Source organism: Chamaea fasciata, unplaced genomic scaffold (genome assembly GCF_029207755.1).
Source record: "Chamaea fasciata isolate MVZ Bird 193981 ecotype frontalis unplaced genomic scaffold, bChaFas1.0.hap1 SCAF_2, whole genome shotgun sequence".
NCBI classification, from domain to species: Eukaryota; Metazoa; Chordata; class Aves; order Passeriformes; family Sylviidae; genus Chamaea; species Chamaea fasciata.
Window position 1 is genome coordinate 80,601,936 of NW_027094087.1, and position 19,328 is coordinate 80,621,263.

Below are 19,328 nucleotides of genomic sequence, written 5' to 3' on the forward strand. Positions count from 1 at the left end.
CTTGTAAACATCTCTGTACTCACCTCTTTGAACTGTGGTTTGGTTGCCAATCCTTTTTGAGAAGAGCTGATCCTTGTGCACCAGATGGACAAATATCTACTACCAATTATGAATTCACACCCTCATTGAATATCCCATAGGTAGTAAATGAACATGTATTTTTGCAGACATTGCACCACTGAAATTTGTCATATATCTTCTAAAAATTAAATGCTTTTCTTTTGTAGATATTACTTTTCATTTCTTCTAATTTTGTTTCCTTCATAAGAGATCTTAGCTGAACAGTTGTAAAGTACTGGTGCTGTGTTATATTGCACAGCCTGGAAAACCAATTGAATATGAGGAAATTACTGCAATCTTTATATTTTTGTCAGTGGCAATACATGAAATAGGCAACTGTTTTCCAGGCCAGAATGTAGTTGTTTGGACTTTTTAGCACTTTTCTTTTTCTTTTGAAAAGAAATTTATTTAAATTTAAGCATTATTTAAAGCTATCATTCCCCCCCAACACCTTGAATTTAATTTCAGTCACAAAACCCTGACCCAAAAAGTCAGACTCACTGTTTGCATCTTTAAATTTATTCTTAGTAGAGCAATATTTTTAGTATTTTTTTTCACAATCTTCAACAGTTTCTCCTGTCATTTTGAAAACAAGTTTGTTCTGTGAGTCATTGTAATAAATTATTTCATCAAAGTTCTCTGTAAAAAATTAAAGATAGTATTAGTTGCTTAACTAAAGTTGCTATAATAATACAATATTTAATATATTATTACAATTTACAGCTCTTTTTTTTTTTTTTTTTTTCTGACAGGACCACATAGCCCTCTTTTCAATGCTAAGAATCATAGGACATTCCATATTGTTAAAAACACTGATGCCAACTTAGCCCATTTCGAATAAAATCCAGTCCTTAACTCTGAAGAAAGAAAATAAAAACAAACACCAAAGAAAAGAAAAAGAAACAAGATTAAACACAGTTGTTTAAATCTACTTTAAACATGAGCCTTCTGTCATACAATTTGGAAGAAACAGAAAAGTAGAATAATTTTAATTGCAAATCTTTTAACAGAAACATGTAATTTGTAGCTGCATAGTTCAATTTCAATCTTTAAAAAGCCAAAAATCTGGTTTTGAACAAAACAATGGAAAACAAAGAAGTGAAACCAAGCAGCTTCTGAAGTACTATATAAAAAAATTGTCATTAAGGGTTAATTATAAAAACCAAAAATATCAGAAGTTTTTAATTTTATTTTCACTTGTGGGAGTGAAAATATTATAATTTTTTCAGTCTTTCTTCTTGTATTTATAATCCTGTGTAAGTTTTGCATATTCAAACCCTGAATGAAACTTGTTAGAGTTCAGAAAAAGAAAGGTCTATCAAATCAAAGCTCAAAGCTTTGGCTCAACATGACTTTTGCATAGAGCTGCAGCTAATTTGACCAAACCATTGGACAAACCTTAGGAACATTTCAATTTTTCAGCTGATCACATGTTTATTTATCTTATCCATGTGTTTATCTGTGCTCAAAGGGACCTTGGGCTTTTCACATCCTCCCTGAACTCAGTGGAAGGACTTGCTCTGAAACTGGCAGATTTTGATCCATGGCATTAATCCTGGTTCCATCTAAAGGAAAAGCATGAGTCCCATTAAATTCAGTGGACCTATGGACTAATGATGAATAGGAAATGATGTGAGAACATCTCTCTGTGGATGAAAAAATAAATACTTTTGTTTCACTAATTATTTTGTGGTTCTTATTATATTTTTTCTGGGTTTTATTCTACATGTATAGGAAATAGGAAATTTGAGAATTTTACTTCTTATCAAATGTACTTAATTTTTCAGGGAGCTACCAAGGCAAAATTATGTCCTTGTTCAGACTGGTGACACTGTCAGAGAAAGGGAAAAATGGAGGGAGGGAAGGAGAAAGACAATTTCTTTTTCTTTTGCCCTTCTTTTTACTGGTTTTCTACAAAAATAACAACAGATAGTGACTATTTTTCTTATTTGTCACAGGTCTAATATGTTCCAACTTATGTAGCTGCTCTGCTTCTTTTCAGAGTTTTCCTAGAAAAATGAATAGCATCTCACAATAATTAAGTGTCACTGCCACATAGGAACTTGGTCTTCTAAAGTGCTAGGTGCCCTTCATCATCAAATGTAACAACTAGAACTGAGCACACTTAAATTCCCTGTGGAACTTATAGTAAAGGCTTTCAAAATTACATAATACTACCAGATTATTGACTACTTAATATATAATAGAGCGATATTCTTCAGAGAAGGAAAAGAGCATCTCTTTCCTATACGTGTGTAGTAAGCAGAACTTGTACATTTATACTAGACCAATTATTAGTTCATTTATTTGTGTCCACTGGAGAAACACTAGAAAAGAAACAAAAATAGTTTTTCTTTCTCATTCAATAAGAATAGTCTGCTGATTAGAGAAGTCACTGCATTGTAGACGGTATCATGTTGCCATTTCATCCTACATCTGTATTTCATACAAAAAAAGCTGGTGGAGGAGCCTGTCAAGCAAAAAACATTCAGAAATGTGAATCACAGATAGGCATAGGAACTTCCCAGATGCTCTGAGATTGACCCCAAGAGAGGCGTAAGGGGAGATCGGAGATAGGAGATACAGCTATCCCATTCTATATAGAACACTGGCTTAGGTAGTACCTTCCACAGTAGATTCTTGGTTTGTATCACCAGCTCCTACTGTGTGTTATGATTCATCCACCTTAATTCAGAGGTGCATATTCACCACTTATAAGACACATAAAATTTTGATGCTGCAATGCTCAGTGTTGTCCTGACTAAAAATACATTCAAATACATCTTGTAGTGATCTATGAAAGTATATCCTTCTGCTTCCTGATTTATCTCTCTGACAGTAAGTACCCTTCTTCTATCTTCAATTTCCCCCACTGCTAACAACTCTGTGGAAAGGTCTCTATGCCCGGGTTACAGTTGTCCCAGATGCTGTTCTAGTCTTCATCCAGGTGTTCTTCATTTTCCACTGGAGTGGGATATTGTATCTTCTTTTATCCTGTCCTACCAGGGACAATAAATCCTGGCAAAATAATACAAGGGGGGCAGCTAGGAGGAGCATTATCTTAACTGTTGCACAGAGATTTGACAAAGACTGGTTGATAAACCCCTTCTGCTGAGATAGTTCTCAGTGGGAAAATACCAAAAGGGTCTAGAAATGTATGCAGGTGGCTTGCTCAGAGGGCTGATTCCAAAGCATGCTTATTATGTTTATCTTATTTCAGCTGTTTGGGGTGTTCAGTGCACATACTGCATTTAAAGTACAGTAGTGTTTCCTCTGACCTGTGTAAGGACCCTGCGACTGAGGCTGAAGGTGTAAGCAGGCCAAGCACATGTCCCTCTGAAGAGGAAACTGAGTCACTTCATGTGTGTCCAGGAAAGGAACAGTGTTAGGAGACAGCGAGAGCCTAGAGTTTGGACTGAAATGCTGAAGCAGAGTCAGCACTTTGATGCAGACTATCCCTCAGGACCCACAACTGAGACCTCCTGTGCCACTGACAGCCACTGGAACTGCTGGGATGAGGTCTCTGCTGGGATCTTCCTGCAGAAGTCAATGATTTCAAGAAGTTCAGAAAAGCAACTAAACTCATAGTAGACAGTATGATGGAAAAAATAACCAAACATGTCCCTTTTGCCCAAATTATTTACTTTTTTTCTAATAAAATCTATTTCTACAGCTGAAATTCTATCTGGAAATTCACAATCCATAGTAAGGAATACAAATACAGCAATTTTGCTCTATTTTTTTAATAGGCATTATCCTTTGGCATACTCATTCTACAGTATGCTGTATTTGGTATAATTGTAGGGAGCATATATTTTTGTCTCTCTTTTTAAAAAAAGGTCTATCTCCATATAGATCCACTGACATACTTTTTTTTTTTTTTCTTGGTTATATTTTGAAGAATTATAGCTGTTTTTCAGATGGATTTTTTCATGTTGGCCAAGCCTCTTTTTTTTTTTTTTTTTTTTTTTTTTTTTTTTTTTTTTTTTTTTTTTTTTTTTTTTTTTTTTTTTTTTTTTTTTTTTTTTTCAGAATAACAGTAGTTCTCTCTCCCTACTTTTCCCTCCAGGGAGACCTCAAGCCTGTTAACAGTTCAAAAAAATGCTGCAAAGTATTGAACACCTAGAAGTGTTCAGTAATGCAATTTCTCACTGTTGCTGTAGGAAATATTGGCAAATTATGTCTCTCAGTTGAGGACGGTTTGTGCTCCAGTCCTATTTCTTAACAAAATGTCTAGCTTTAATGAGAATTATCATACTCAGAACTGGACATATTATTTTCCCAAGCTTTTCTAAAAGATTGCTGACAGCTGCTGAAAGATGACAGTCTCTTTTTACCCCCACAATTTCTTCTCCACAATGACAAAGTTTTTCATGGTTTGTCCTCCGTGCTTGTAGTTAAATTTTGAAACCAGTCCTTTACTAAGCTGAGTAGACAGTAATTATAAAATAGAACCTTTCACCATTAATATGCTTTTGCCAATCTCTTGTCAAGACTTGGCTAGGGCTGAACCAAGTGATCTTCTGTTTATGCACTATGCCCATGAGCAATTCCTGAGTAAAGATTATGGGATAGCAAATTGAGACATGTGGTACCACAGATTTTTTGTGGGTGCATGCTTTTACCTGTATCAAGGCTCACTGAAGCCAGCAGGACTCTGAGCCCAGACTGAAGCCTGCCTGAGTAGGGCTTATCATGGGGCTGTGGCACTGATGGGACCTATTGTGAAAGCTGCAGTAAGGATCAGGCACCTTCACAGACCACTTGCTTAGGTGACTCTTCACATGTATCTTGAAATTTCCTAAAAACTAGGTCTTCTCCACAAATGAGTTTTGCTTGTGCTTTGAATAGTCACTCAAGACAGGTTTCACTGTGCAAATCTGTGTGCATGTACTATCTTCAGCTCTCATGATAGGCAGGTATCTTCTGTGCAGAGAGGCAACGCTTACAAAAAGGACATTCATTATCATGGCAAATACAGAGGGAGCAGAAGACAATGCTTTGTCCCTCACTCTTTAATAGAAGACTATAACTATATAAGCTGAGAGTTACAACATGTACCATATGACACCTGCTATCTCTGCTGTTTGAAATACAGCTCTCATTCTTTTATTTTTTCTTCTTTAATCATGCAGAATAAAATTATTTTTAACCTTCAAGAAGAAATATCTTTGTTTGGTTTGTAACTATTGTTCCACAGATTCTTTGGCAGCTGATGGCTTGGTTTCATCATTTATAGAACTAAAACTTCAGTCTAACATTTTGTTTATTTTTTGTCTTTAAATTATGGTGTGCAGAAGGACAGCCTTCACCTGCTATATTAAAAAAAAAAAAAAAGAAAAAAGATACTGTCTCTTTAATGAAAGAAAAGCATCAATATACTGTATTACTGAATGCAAATGCAATAAGGAATAACATATAGCTCTGATTATGTTATTTGACATTTGGCTTAGCAGTATTAACATATTGCACAAAATCTGCATTTTCCCTATTGCAGAAAATAAGATGATAAAAGACATGGGAAATTAATTTCTTCCATATGATCATAAAATAAATATTCTTTTTTTATCTTTTTCGTCTCATCAGTCATATGCAGAAAAATTTTAGTATTACTTCTTTGTTAAGCCAGCTCATTATCATGTATGTATTAGGCATACAGTACAAGGAGAAATGGAACAAGATGGCAGTTACAGCAGTGGCAAGATGCAAATTTATTCTGAAAAAAAGTAATATGTGCACAATATCAAGCATGCTTAAGTTTGTGCCAGGAAAACTATTACGAATGAAGAATGGATGGGATGGAATTTTGCATCATACATGATTACATGTTGCTTAACTTCATAGAAGAGTCTTTGTCTACTCTTGATGTCCCAGGTACCACCAAGAGAAGCTGCTTACCACATTGCTAGAGTGAAAATGGTAACAGATTCAGCAGTATTCAACTGCAATGTGACTCTTTGTTTCAGAAATTAAAGAAATAGGCCTCAAAAAGATGACAGAGAAAATTCACAGACGGTTGAACTGCAGGCACTAACTCCAGGTAGGGAGAGGTGGATGAATTTTTACATCTTGTACTTGTAATTGAAAGTCTGTAATTGTTTTCTGCTTCATTTTCCCCAAGTTTAATTAGGCTACATTATGCATGTGATATTGTTGTTACTGTTCTTCCTCCTGTCTCTCTCGTATTGTATGACACATGACTGAGTGTAGCCAAGCAGTGGAGGAGTCATCTTTCTCTGACACCACTTGAAAGCATTTTTATAGAAAAGGGATGGAGAATGAAGAATACCAGGAAAGAAGAAATAAAATACCTTAAAGATAGATTTCTACATTAATTCACCATGAAGCAAAAGAGAAATAATAAAAACTCTTCTTTAGGTGCCAATTCAATCAAGATGAACCAGACTAGGTACTGTATTGGTACAATGTATAAATAGATGACAGCGAGTAATGGTGTGAACAAAAAACCATGAGGAGCATCACAGAAATGGATGTTGGATGGCCTTTGCACAGCAGAGGTAGATAAAGGTTATAACAAACTGTTTACTGACCATGCACACTTACTAGAATTAAGAGGTCAGTTGAACAAGAGCTCACCTAGTAAGAGCTTTCTCAGTAGCGTGACTTATCAGCTGTTGTACAGTACCAGAGCACTGCCCAGTTATTGCTCCATCACTTTTCAGTAACACTTCTGTCCTTCAAAAGTCTACATTCTACCATTAGTTAAGGCTTTTTCTTTTGTATTTCTACATTTTCCCCCAATTTTGCATCAATTCACTGTAATTAATACATGTGCCTCTAACAGAAAAGAAAATAAATAAAAAAGCACCATGTTTTATTGAACAAAATATAGCATGTGCAAGGAAGCGAAGGGAGGAATTATAGAAACAAACCAGTGCTGAAGAATTTTGCATTAGCTGGTGCTTTTTGTTGTTGTATTTGCACAGATTGTTTTAGGCTCCTCAGTCCAGGTTGTAGCAAAACACTATCAAAACAAATACTCTTGCAAAATGTTTGAGCTTCGCAGCTTAACATGTACATCTTGAACCGCTTAAGCAGCATGGTTATCTTCATTTTGTTTTTCTCCAGAATTTAACAGACCGTAAATTGTATACAAAAATGCGTTATGCACCAGTGATCAAATGTTCTTACAACATTAATATTTATCAAGGGGTATTTTATAGCTAGAAAGTAGGTAAGTATATTTTATTTCCTAAGAGAACATTTTCTATAGTTTTCCTTCATTTCCCAGCTACACAGCAAACATCTCTAAAGTGCACTTCCCAAGTGTAGTTAGAGAATAGGAAGGAATGTAAAGTTTTTAAAAACAGCCCTTATTAACTTTTCCTTCCATTGATTCTACTGTAAACTCTAAAAAGCCTTTTTAAAAAGCAAATTCTCATACACTCAGCAGGTGAAATGTTCCCACAAAAATAAAAGTAAACAAATTCAAAACCACCCCAAACAATGAAAAACCAGCAATCATATTACAATCTTTTCTCTTGACTACTCATATCCTAGTATATATTTACTGTTTTTATTGCACATTTATGAAAACCTTTGTCCTATATATTAAAAAAAAATAGTTTCTTTATCTGTGCTAACACATTCTTGTGCATCCTTAATAAACTAGAGTTACTTTCAACAACATGTAGATAATAGAAAAACAATGAAATCAAACCAAGGAGATAATTTGTATTGCAGATGTTAAAAGATTTCTAGTGTAATTTTGTTGTGACAAAAAGAGCTGAATTTTGGAAGTTCTTGGCTCCCATTTGTTATGAAAAGCTGCTGGTTATGTGACAGCAGAAGAACTCAAAACGTGATTCACAATGAATGTCAATCCTTCACCTCCAATATGAAGGCTTCCCAACTACTCAACTTGCTGAGCATAACTGGTTTTACTTAACATATCTAGAAAAGGCTGCTCCTGTTCAACTGACCAGTGAGAAAGGACTGGACTTCTTCAAAACGGGTATTGGAGCAACAGTTTGTTATATATTTCTTTATGCTTTTTAACTGTCCTATCCCACCTTGTAAGGAGAGCACTTGTTTGTTCAGCTAAAAGGAACCCCCTTCATGCTCCTTTTGGGTTTGCTCAGTCAACTGTTTTGTGCAACAGTGGCAGAGGCACACTGGAATTGTGTACCCATTCATTGTGATTACACAGACAGAAGCAAATTTATGTTGTCTGTGATGGTAGATGGGAAAGAGAAAGGAGATGAATGGTTCCCATGGATAAGAGGACAGTAAGGTTTGTTTGGGGTTCTTTTTGTGGTTGCTTTTTTTTTTTTTTTTTTTTTTCTTATTATTTTATCTTTTTTTGGTTAAATTTTGTTTCATTGTTCTTTCTGTGGGTTTTTGTTGGGGTTTTTTGTGGGCTTTTTTGGGTTTGTGGGTTTTTTTTCCTTTTTTTTTTTCCTGTTCTTTTTTCTTTTTTTTTCTCACTTTTTTTTTTTTTTTTTTTTTTTTTTTTTTTTTTTTTTTTTTTTTGCTATGCCATGAAATCATAGCAGTCATTCCTCTAATAGAAACTGACAGGACATAAAAGACAGAACTATCAGATGAACACACACAATGACTAGAAATATATCGACAGAGAAAAGACTTAATTTAGCTTTGAGAAACTGTCCCAAAAATAAAATCCTGTATTAACAAGTGCAAAAAACAAACAAACAAAAAAGAAACTCCAAACATTAAAACACAGTGTATAAAATGGTGTGAGAAAGTTAAGTCACCAAACAGCCTTTTAGTCAATAAAAAGCTGTGTTTGTGTGTCCTTGCTGTTTGGGTAGCGGCCCATTCTTTTCATTTTACCCAAAAGGTCATTCAAGAAGAGATCTGAGGGTAAAGCACTCAGTCCGTGTTATTTTTCACTGTAGTAATTTGGGCCTCTTGTGTTTCTGTCATGTAAGATGAATCCTTTCTTTTATTCCTCATTGGCTGAATTGTCTTCCAAAGTTGTTATGCTTCCAAAGCCCAGTCCTGTTGAGTTCTGTGCTGCTGAGACTGTAAGCACTGTATGTAAGAGAATTAATACAAGAACACACAGTTTAAGTCTGCTGTTACACAGTCTTGATGCTGATGAAACTGTGAGCGATGTCCTGTGACACATTGTTGAGCCACTTGTTTTTGTAGTCCCTTTGGGTTGATGATCTGATAATAGTCCCCATCTGACATCACAGCATTCTGGTTCTGCATTGGTTGGATAGTTTTCATAGAGCCCTGTAGGGTAAACACAAAAGAAAAATAAATACCAGGCACAAGGATTGGCAGAAGTAGTAGCTTGAAGGAATAGTTGACATTTAGTCTAAGCTGTTGAATCCAAATCTTTGGGTGAGACTGAGGGTCTCAGAAGTCCTGCCATTCTGTATAATTAGAGATGTTAAAGGAATATGCATCATCTAACAGGAAGCAGCTTCAAAAGATCATTCAACAGAAATATGATGCTGAGCATGATTGTGTAAAGAAGCAACATTAAAAAGCAGTTATTGATGTTCAAATGATAAAGATGTCTGAATTCTTCTTTTTTTGGGAAGTAAAAACCAATGATGAAGTAAGAATTAATCAACCAGGATGTTTCCACAAAATTTGGACCTTGAAATTCTTCTATCAGTATGTTAGCACATAAAGACAGGCATTAAATAACAAGTAATGATGTACTGATGATATTGGCTGTTTCGATTTTCAAACCTATGGATATGAAACTGCATCACAGGAACAGCTTCCAAGCAGAGATGTCCAGGACCGATTTGTTTATCCTACCTCATCTGAGTTCTTCCAGATGGAAATTGCCTTTAACATATTCCAGAGGTGAAAACAATCTGTCCTTGCCACACAACGATTGGATCTCCTGATGTTTCTGATTGTATAGCTAGGTAATTTTTGCCTTTGAACTTTACTGAGTTCAGATGATCTGATTATGACTTTTTGAACACTAAGAAGAACTATCTTTTTGGAAATTGTCAGTGTTGTCTGCATTACTATATAGGAGATTAACATAACCAGAGTGTTCTGTTTGCTTCTCACATACCTTTTCCTCTGACAAATTGAAATAAGCTAAATTGGCTATTTAACTAGTGTTCAAATGCAAGAATGTCTAACCTAATAGACAAACACCTTTTCTCCATTTAACCTGATCATAGATTAAATTCTGTAGTAAATAATATACTCTGTGATAGAACTAGGTTTTTCTAGGGAAAAAAAAATCTATCTGTGTTGAAATATTAGGATAGTGATTTTAAAAGCAGCTTTTCTCCTTGGAATAAGAATTACATTTTCTCCAAAATAACCCAACAACAATACTACTTTCAAAAAGAAATTTAGGCATAGCATTCTTAGGTCCAGCCACCAGATTTCTTGCATTTTGTGGACAACCTGTAAAGAAAATCAGTACACCTTAAAATATGATAAACCTGAATGCTTTGTTTCCTACTTCCATAATACTGATCTGCAACTAAATGAATAATGTGTTAGGTACGCTAAGAATGTTAAGACGACTAGCTTGACACATTTTTACATAGCTGACACAATTGTCTTCTATGCTATATGTGAGTCCAAATAAAGTTGTATTTGTTTTTCTATTTAACCAAATTTTAAGATACAGGAATGAAAGCAACTTGTTTCGTGTTCTATATAGTCAGAGTTTATCCTACGCTAAACCTGACCAGTTTTTCCACTTCTGCAGTCAGAAACTTAATGCAGCATACCAAAGGTTAAAAACCATTTATTCTCACTCTAGATCATAGCTGAAAGGATCAAATTTTTCTTTAAGAAATTCAATTGCATTTTGGAACTTCTGGACAATTGTTCCTTGAAGGTATAATAAAACAGTCTTATTTTCCAAGACCCATTTTTTGTTGTTTGTGTGCATAAGTCTGTTTCTAAACATTGCAAAATACAGGCAATGACTTCCAAAGCAAGGAATCATGATTTGTTCTGTGAACTGCAGCAGCTCAAATGATTAGTAGTAATTGAAGAGACACAGAGAATGGTTAATGCTTTGATCCCACTGAGGCTTGTTTTTTCTCAAACTATATTTTCTGCCTATCTTTTTACAGGAGAACCCAGACTTCCTTTGAAATCAAAGCTATGTATATAAGTTGGCAATCAATAGGTATTTAAATAGTTCATATGCACTTACTGAATTATAAATAAATTAATGACAACTCCACATTCAAAGATTAATTGAACTTCTTCCTTAATGTAAAATTACATTTCCTCTTTATTTCAATTCAGCAATTGAATTTAGGTTTTGAATTTGCAGTTGCATATTAAATAAACAATTACCTTCAGAGCCAATATTCCTATGACAATGTAGAAGATTTAGATAAATTCAGTAAGACCTTTTGTACCGAACACAACACATATTCTTCATCACATACTTGTTTGTAGTCATAAATAAAAGCTTTTGCCCCTTGGATATAATTAGTCCATCTATAAAGCCAGAGGTTTACAAATGTGTGACTTAACTAGAAATCCAGGTAAACTGGCTACATCTCCTTGGAAAATCAAGGAAGAAACACTAGTCTGTTCTTTCATCAAAATATTCATAGAATCATTGAATGGCTTGGGTTGGATGGGACCTTAAAGATCATCTAGTTTCAACCTTCCTACTGTGTGCAGGGACACCTTTCACTAGATCAGGTTGCTCAAAGCCCCATCCAAATTGGCCTTGAACACCTCCAGGGATGTGGAGTCCACAGCTACTCTGGGCAACCTGTTCCAGTTCCTCACCACCTTCACAGTAAAGAATTTCTTCCTAAAATTCCTTCTTAATATCTAATCTAAACCCACTCCTTCAGTTTGAAACCATTCTCCCTTCTCCTATCACCACTCATTATTTTAAAAAAGTCTTTCTCCATCTTTCTTGCAGACTTCCTTCAAGTACTGGAAGGACACAATTAGGGCAGCCAAAGCCTATTCTTTTTCAGGGTGAAAAATCACAGTTCTCTTAGTCTTTCCTCACAGGAAAAGTGCTCCATTCCTTTGATCATCTTAGTGTCCCTTCTCTGGATTTTTTCCAACAGGTTGATGTTCTTCCTGTGATGAGGACCCCAGATCTGGATGTGATCTTCCAGGTGAGGTCTCATGAGAGCAAAGTAGAGGGTCAACGTCACCTTCTTTGCCCTGCTGGCCACACTGCTTTTGATGCATCCCAGGACACAGTTGGCTTTCTGTGCTGAGAGCGCACACTGCTGGATCCTGTCCAGCCCCTCTCATCCACCAGCACCCCCAGGTCCTTCTGGACAGGGCTGCTCTTGTTCTGTTCATCCCTCTGCCAGTTTGTATATCAGGGATTGCCTCGACCTTGTACTTGCTCTTGTTAAACCTCATGAGATTCCCATGGGCCAAGTTCTTCAGTTTGCCTAGGTCCCTCTGGCTGGCATCACAACCTTCAGATGTGTCAACCACTCCACTCACCTTGGTATCATCTGCAAATTTACTGAGGGTGAACTCCATCTCTTCATTGATAAAGATATTAAATAACACTTCAATGTAGAAGACTGCTCGGTTGGTCAGGAAGGACTGGCCCTTGTTGAAGCCATGTTGACAGTCTCAAACCACTTCCCTGTTCTCCATATGCCTTAGCACAGGTTCTAGAATCTGTTCCGTGATCTTCCCAGCCACAGAGGTGAGTCTGACAGGTTTGTAGTTCCCATCATTTTCCTTGACCTATCAACTATTACCCAGTCACCTGGGACCTGACTTGATTGCCATGACTTTTCAAATATCATGGAGTGTGGATTGGCAACTACATCAGCCAATTCCCTTGGGTCTCTGGGGACGTCACTCATTGGGTCTCATAGACTTATGCACATTCATGTTCCTCAGGCAGTTCTGAACCTGATCTTTACTAATAGTGGGAGGGACTTTTTTCCAGTCCACATCCTGCTGTCCATCCAGTTAAAAGATATAGGAAGAGAGGCTGCCATTGAAGACTGAGGCAAAACTTTTTTTGAGTACCTCAGCCTCCTCCTCATCCATTGTTATCAGTTTTCCAACATTGTTTACTGGGATACATCTTCTTTGGTCTTCCTTTCCTTGTTAATATATGTATAGAAGCCCTTTTATTTATTCTTTGCATGCCTTGACAAGTTCAGCTCCAGCTTCCTCTTGACCTTCCTTGTCCCATCCCTACATAATCTGATTTCATCTCTATGCTTTTCTAAGGTTACCTGTCCTTGCTTCCACTGCCTGTCCATTTGCTTCTCTCCCTTTTATTTGACATTTGTTTTCTTTAAATATTAAATACATGGGTATAAGAAATAAAAACAATACCTGTACCCACTGAACCACTAAGGCTTCCCCCTTCTTCATTTGTCTATATAGTTCAGTTTTTAGACTTCATTATTTTATATAACTGAGATGTTTGGTAACTGTATTTCTGAGGCTGACGAGTCAGCTGTTACTGACTTGAAATGTACTTTGCTTTCCTCTTATTACTTAAAATTCTCAATTCTGTGTCTTCATTTCCCAACTTTTCCCAGCACTCAGCTATCTTTCACCAGCAAAAATCCTAGTCCATGTGGAGGCACTTGGACCTTTATAATAATCAAGGATCTAGAACTTGCAAGGAGACTTTTTGATTTCAAACCATTCTCCAGACAGATACACTATCACTCACAAATGTCACGCAAAAACTCTCTCTTTTCTTTGTAACCAGATAGGGGTTTTTCCCACATGAAGATGATAGGTACAGAAGTACACATCTGTAGGGACTGTGTGATATCAATGCTGATGCAAATATTAAGTCTACTGGTTCCACTGAGATTGTTCAGGGAGACATGAATAGATAAATCCTGTATGTCCTGCTCAGCTGAATCAGACTGAAAGAGAAAGGAGTGATGGGATGAATATCATATTCACTTTGTGGAATGTTCCTTGGGGAAAAAGCAGCAAAGCCCAAGCAAGATCTTACACAAAAATTGAAATCTCAAAGACTGTTGATGCATGCATTGTGCACAGATCAGCTAGATCACCATGTAACTCAGAGACTGCTGTAGTTTCTGCCTGAGTAGTTGCAGGAAGCAGCCTGTAAAAGCAGTGGTTGTATTCCTGTGACTTTTCCCTGCACTGGCAGGATGTGTGACACTTGGGGCTGGATTTGAATCTACAGCAGGTGGTCTGACGTGGCTTCTTGGTTTATTTGTACAGAAAGAGTTATGGATCCATAGTATTCTGCATTATGAGAAACTAGTCTGGTTGATAGATGTGCTGTCATTGCTGGATAAGTATTTGGGAAGCCACAGAAACAAAACAGATCTTATGACATGTTATGCTTTTTCCTCTTTCACTTTCAGTAGAACTCTAACCTGTGTTCATTTTTTCACATAGATTTCTGATTATTTTGAGAGGTATATGAAACTCCTTGTGCTCGAAGAAAAGACCTTGAAACAAGATAAGTGGATGTAGAATACCAGAAGTTTTGAATACTCCATTTTATTGTGAAGTCCAAAGTAAGTAAATAATGTCTGCCAAGAGTGATCCATTCAGCCTTGATATCACCATATCAGTGAATGCCAGCACTCTGCATGGCATTTCTGTTTCTGAGGAATTATTTCTGAGATTTCACTATTAACATTTTCCGATGATGGAAGTCAAAAGAACACATTAGATACTATATGACTAGATTTCACTGCTTGCTTACAACTGATCTGGAAGCCAGAACTTTTTGATCTTATCTAGATGGTCTCCTCAATTTCTAAGTTGCTGTGTCTATGACAAATCATTATGATTAGACATGTATTTTATACCTTGCACATTATAGAAAATGAAACAAAATTATATGTAGAAGAATACTGAAGATGAATAAATTAGTCTTTATTCAAACAGATTATTCTTAAGCTGGTGACCAAGATTGTTCAGCTCTTTTGAAAAGGCTAACTTCCATTTTTCAACTCCAATTGTTGGAGGAGATCTGGGTTGGAGATCTGTGTAGCTCTGTTTTAAGATTTTTTATCACTTTATGTTGGTTATTCAGATGGTCAACTCATGAATATTTTCTTATGTGTATGTGCCCACATCAAAGAAGAATTCATAATGTTTCTTCATGATATATATATGAATATATATGTTTCCTCTTGATTTCCTCCCTAAATTATGCATAGGGCAAATTTCCTGCTGCTTGTGTAAATCAGAGTTACCCGTCTAAAACTGAGCTGCTGCAAGTCAGAAAAATTAGTAAATAGCTGACTCTCAAAACTATACATGAAGATTTTTACCTCTACTGTTTTGAGATACAGGAAAATTTGCTTCTAGAAAGTGTTTTTCTTTTCCTAGTCTCTCTCCAGTTTTACCTCCATATGTAGAATCTTTGATTTAAAGGATGTACTATTGTGATATGATAGGAAAGGGTTATAGATATCTAAGTACTGTGTCACCACAGAAAAATTAGGGAATATCAATAAGTAAATTGTCTGGGTCATTATTATAGAAAAAGAATATTTACAGCTAATAAACCTATTATGATATAGGACCTCACTCATGGGAAAGCCCCGAAACTCAAGACTAGAAGAACAGTAGACTCAAAAAGATGAGGTATTTAGCTGAAAGATTTTGCTGTAAAAGCCACGTCAAATTTTCGCTGTAAGCAGATCCATGGCTAGCAATCATCTAAACCACACTTGTCAAACATAAAAGGGATTTTTCCTGCTGTCTGTGTTAGCTTAATATTTTGATATTTTAGGACCTATTAAGAGGAGCAGACAGGAGGGAAATGACACATTATGATGATATACTTTTAGAGAAAGAATTTGGATCAAATATATGGATTTTTTTAATATGTCAAGAACAACATAAAGCAGATTGAATTTAGAGTGATTTTCTCTTCTTGAATTGTCCTACAAAAGAGATAGATTTTATTGCTTTATATATTTCACATTTTCTCAAGGAAATTGCTTTTCAAATTACACTGAAATCAGGGCATCTGTTTTGAAAGAGACACACCATAGCTAAACCTGTTGGTGAAACCCAGTCACACATTTGCCCCTTGAGAGGAAGCTGCAGTTTACAGAATTTCTTCTAATAATTTTGCTGAGCCTTCTAAGTCATCAGACTTCTCCTACAGATTGATGAGTATTCTCTGTAATAATCCTCACTATGTCTTTGGAAACATTAGTGTGTGCACTAATGTGAAGCACGACTGACAGTTTTATTTCCAGTGAATGCTTTACTCTAAAGGAGGTGGAGTTTCCATGGAAGTGATAATTTGCATGGATCACATAAACATATGTTACTGTTACTTGCCAAAAATTGATTCATGTTATGTTCCAAACAACTGAGACGTTAATCAGAACGCATAAAATTAGGAGACTAAATTAGTATGAACTGAAAGATTTTAGTGAACTAAAGCACCTGAATCACCTGTCTACTTACCTCTTCTCTCCCTTTTCATTGTCCTTCTGATTGAAAAGTACCAGAAGTCTGTTCAACACAGGAGAATAGAACACAAGATAATAGACAAATTTGATTCTTCTCTTGCTGGCAGAAGACTCGTTCTGATGACACTAGTCTTAGGAAGTACATAAGCATGTCATGCCACTTTTGGAAGAAGTTAATGCAACACATCTCTGTTCACTAAATGCAACACATCTCTGTTCACTAAATTTCATTCCTTTCCTTCAAAGAGGAACTCACTTCTCCATTAAATGCTATGACATCTATTGTACAGATAAAGAGTGTGAGCCTGTGGCTGGGATTTCTGGCCTAAGAGTTGATGCTGGGTGATGGCCCTGTTATGCCACAGGGCACAAAGAGACCGTAAGTCATGGTCATTACAAAGAAAGCCCTTAGGAACACAATTAGCCCTAAGCCTGCACTCCAAACTGGTCCAGACTTGGCATGTGGACAGCAGTTTACCCAAGCAGTCAGAATAGGCAATGTCTGTATTAACAGGTAATTTGGGGAACATGAGAAGATCTGTACAATGAAGCAGCTGATACTGAGTATCTACCGCATGTCAACCCTAAATGCCTCTGAAAGGATTTTTCCTCCCTGTAGTCTAATGTTTTAGATGAAATGTGCATCATGGTTGGTATAGGGCAGTATGTTGCTGTAGCCCATCTCCCTATTTAGTTAAGGAAGAGATGAGTACATTTACAACAGAGAACAATCCTGCTGATATGAACACTGTTTTCTTAGAAGTTACAGTTAAGACACCTGACCTGGAACTTTGCATGGGTCTAATTCACTGTAATTTGCCATGTGTGTATGTACACCTGAAAACTATTGTTATCTCCCTCAAATGAGATTATGGCTTGCATGGGCAGCTCTAGACAGCTGAGCTGTAGAAAGAAACATTGGATGAAACCATTGGAAACTTTAGTTATATGGATATGAACTCCAAAGGTCTAAACTGAGAGTAATCACTCAGTTTTAATGAATCTGAAAACCAGCATGTTATAGCACAACACATGATGGAAGGATGAACTTTTTTCCTCCTGGGTCCTGGACGAAAGCAGGCAAGAAGGGAACACTAAATTCTTTCTATCCAACTGCATAATTCCATAACCAGAACCACACTGTGATTCTGATTGTTTTGATTAATCTCTGAAGTACTTTCTTTTGCATTGCAGTTGATCCACACTCTCATATGCATTTCTACAAGAGACGAGTTCTGGTGACAAAATGAGTGTAGCATGCCTTCTCCCTTTCCTATTACATGATTTTTTTGGAGGTGATCTAGTTAGACATTCTCAGGTTAGAATACTTGTTATGTACTATGAAGTCTTCAGGAATTTCCAAGAAGTTGTTACTAATCCATATTATAAACTAGAAACTATTTTCTTTTTAATTTAATGACAAATATAAAAACGACTGCAGTATTTCTTGGGGAAATATAGCCAGTTCTATGCTGTTTTCTCATCACATGGACCTTCCAAGGAAGGGAAAAGCCCTTGTTAATATTTATTTTTACAGCCTACAGGTTGGTGGTTTTTTTTTTTTTTTTTCAGACCCAAACACCACAAAAATCCTGGCCTGGGGGAAAAAAAAAAAAAAAAAAAAAAAAAAAAAAAAAAAAAAAAAAAAAAAAAAGAGTGGATTCTCTGCTGTCCACCAGTGCTGCCATGCCCTCATCTCCAGCAGATCTCTGTGCTCTGAATAACTGCTGTGGTAGTACACGACTGAAAGGGGAGGTGGCAGCTCCTACAGCCAGAGCACCTCCCAGCACGGGGCATGGAGCCACACCAATCTCCACCTGGCTGCAAATGGAAAACTACAAGTAATGCTTTTTGTATTCATCCTGAGCTCTGGGATGTAGTCAATACCAAATAAAATCTGCTTTCCCTTGTATACCTTTTCTTGTTGCTTGACACTCAAATATTAAATTAAAATACCTCTTGACCTTACTCTTTTGTATTTTTCTAATGAAGAGACAGATCAGTAACTTGAAATCTCAGAAGGTATATACCAGACAGAAGCTCACAAAAGTGCAGTAGGAGATGTCCCTCAAGACACGGGTGACCTTCTTTCAGCTTTTTTCCTTCAAAAGGATTTCAAGTTATTTATCACAAGCTATGCTGAGGTGAAGTGTTTTGTTTGCTGTTGAACTCACTGTACTTTGCATAAAATAAATCTGTTTTCATTAAGCTGCAGAGAGGTATAATTCTTTACTCCTGCAGCAGATTATAGCCTAATTTCTCATTGTTTAGAGGCAGGAAGCACTCTTACAGTGAGCTGCTGCTTAGTAAGGGTGAAAATGGGCCTGTATTCCAGACAGGGTTTGAATTGCTGCCTTGCACCTGTCCTCAACATCTTCCCTCACACACAACTCTTTAGGGTCAGCATAGTGACTCCCGTGGGTCTGTGAATACAAGCTCTGCTCTGCTGCTGCTGGCTTTGGACTTGAGAGGACAAAAAAGTTCAACAAAATATTTGTTAGTGGACTGCTGAGATGAGATTTAGGTCACCCTGATTTTAAGTGTCTGCAATAAGACCCTGGTGACTAACAGCAGCTTCAGCAAATAGAGTACAGCCAGTGATGTGAGCAAGTCCTCTCATCAGGTGCAGGCGCCTACTCAGGGTGAATTAAATGGCTCTCAGCCCTAGTGACTACATCAATGGCTCTTGTGAGAGCTTAGTCACAGAGTTTAGGTGTAGATACCCACATTATTAATACCTGCAATAAAATGAGTTTAATCCTCCCCTAAAGCTGCTTTTTCATCCCAAACTCAGAGATGTCACTAATCTTTTCAAAATCATCTATTTTGTGTGTTTTAGGAAGGAATTTGGATTATGAGTTATACTAGGAAAATGAAGAGGTGGAT

The 19,328-nt window shown here is 36.5% G+C and overlaps 1 protein-coding gene across 1 annotated transcript in view; it reads right to left on the reverse strand.

Annotated features, from left to right (window-relative positions):
* Window positions 1-4,006: 4,006 nt before the first annotated feature.
* NALF1 (NALCN channel auxiliary factor 1) overlaps window positions 4,007-19,328 on the reverse strand; it is a 443,602-nt gene continuing 428,280 nt past the window's right edge. The window contains exon 3 of the mRNA XM_066176437.1: window positions 4,007-9,285. Coding sequence (XP_066032534.1) covers window positions 8,990-9,285 — 296 coding nt within the window. The 3' untranslated portion in view covers window positions 4,007-8,989. The remainder of the gene's footprint in view (window positions 9,286-19,328) is intronic.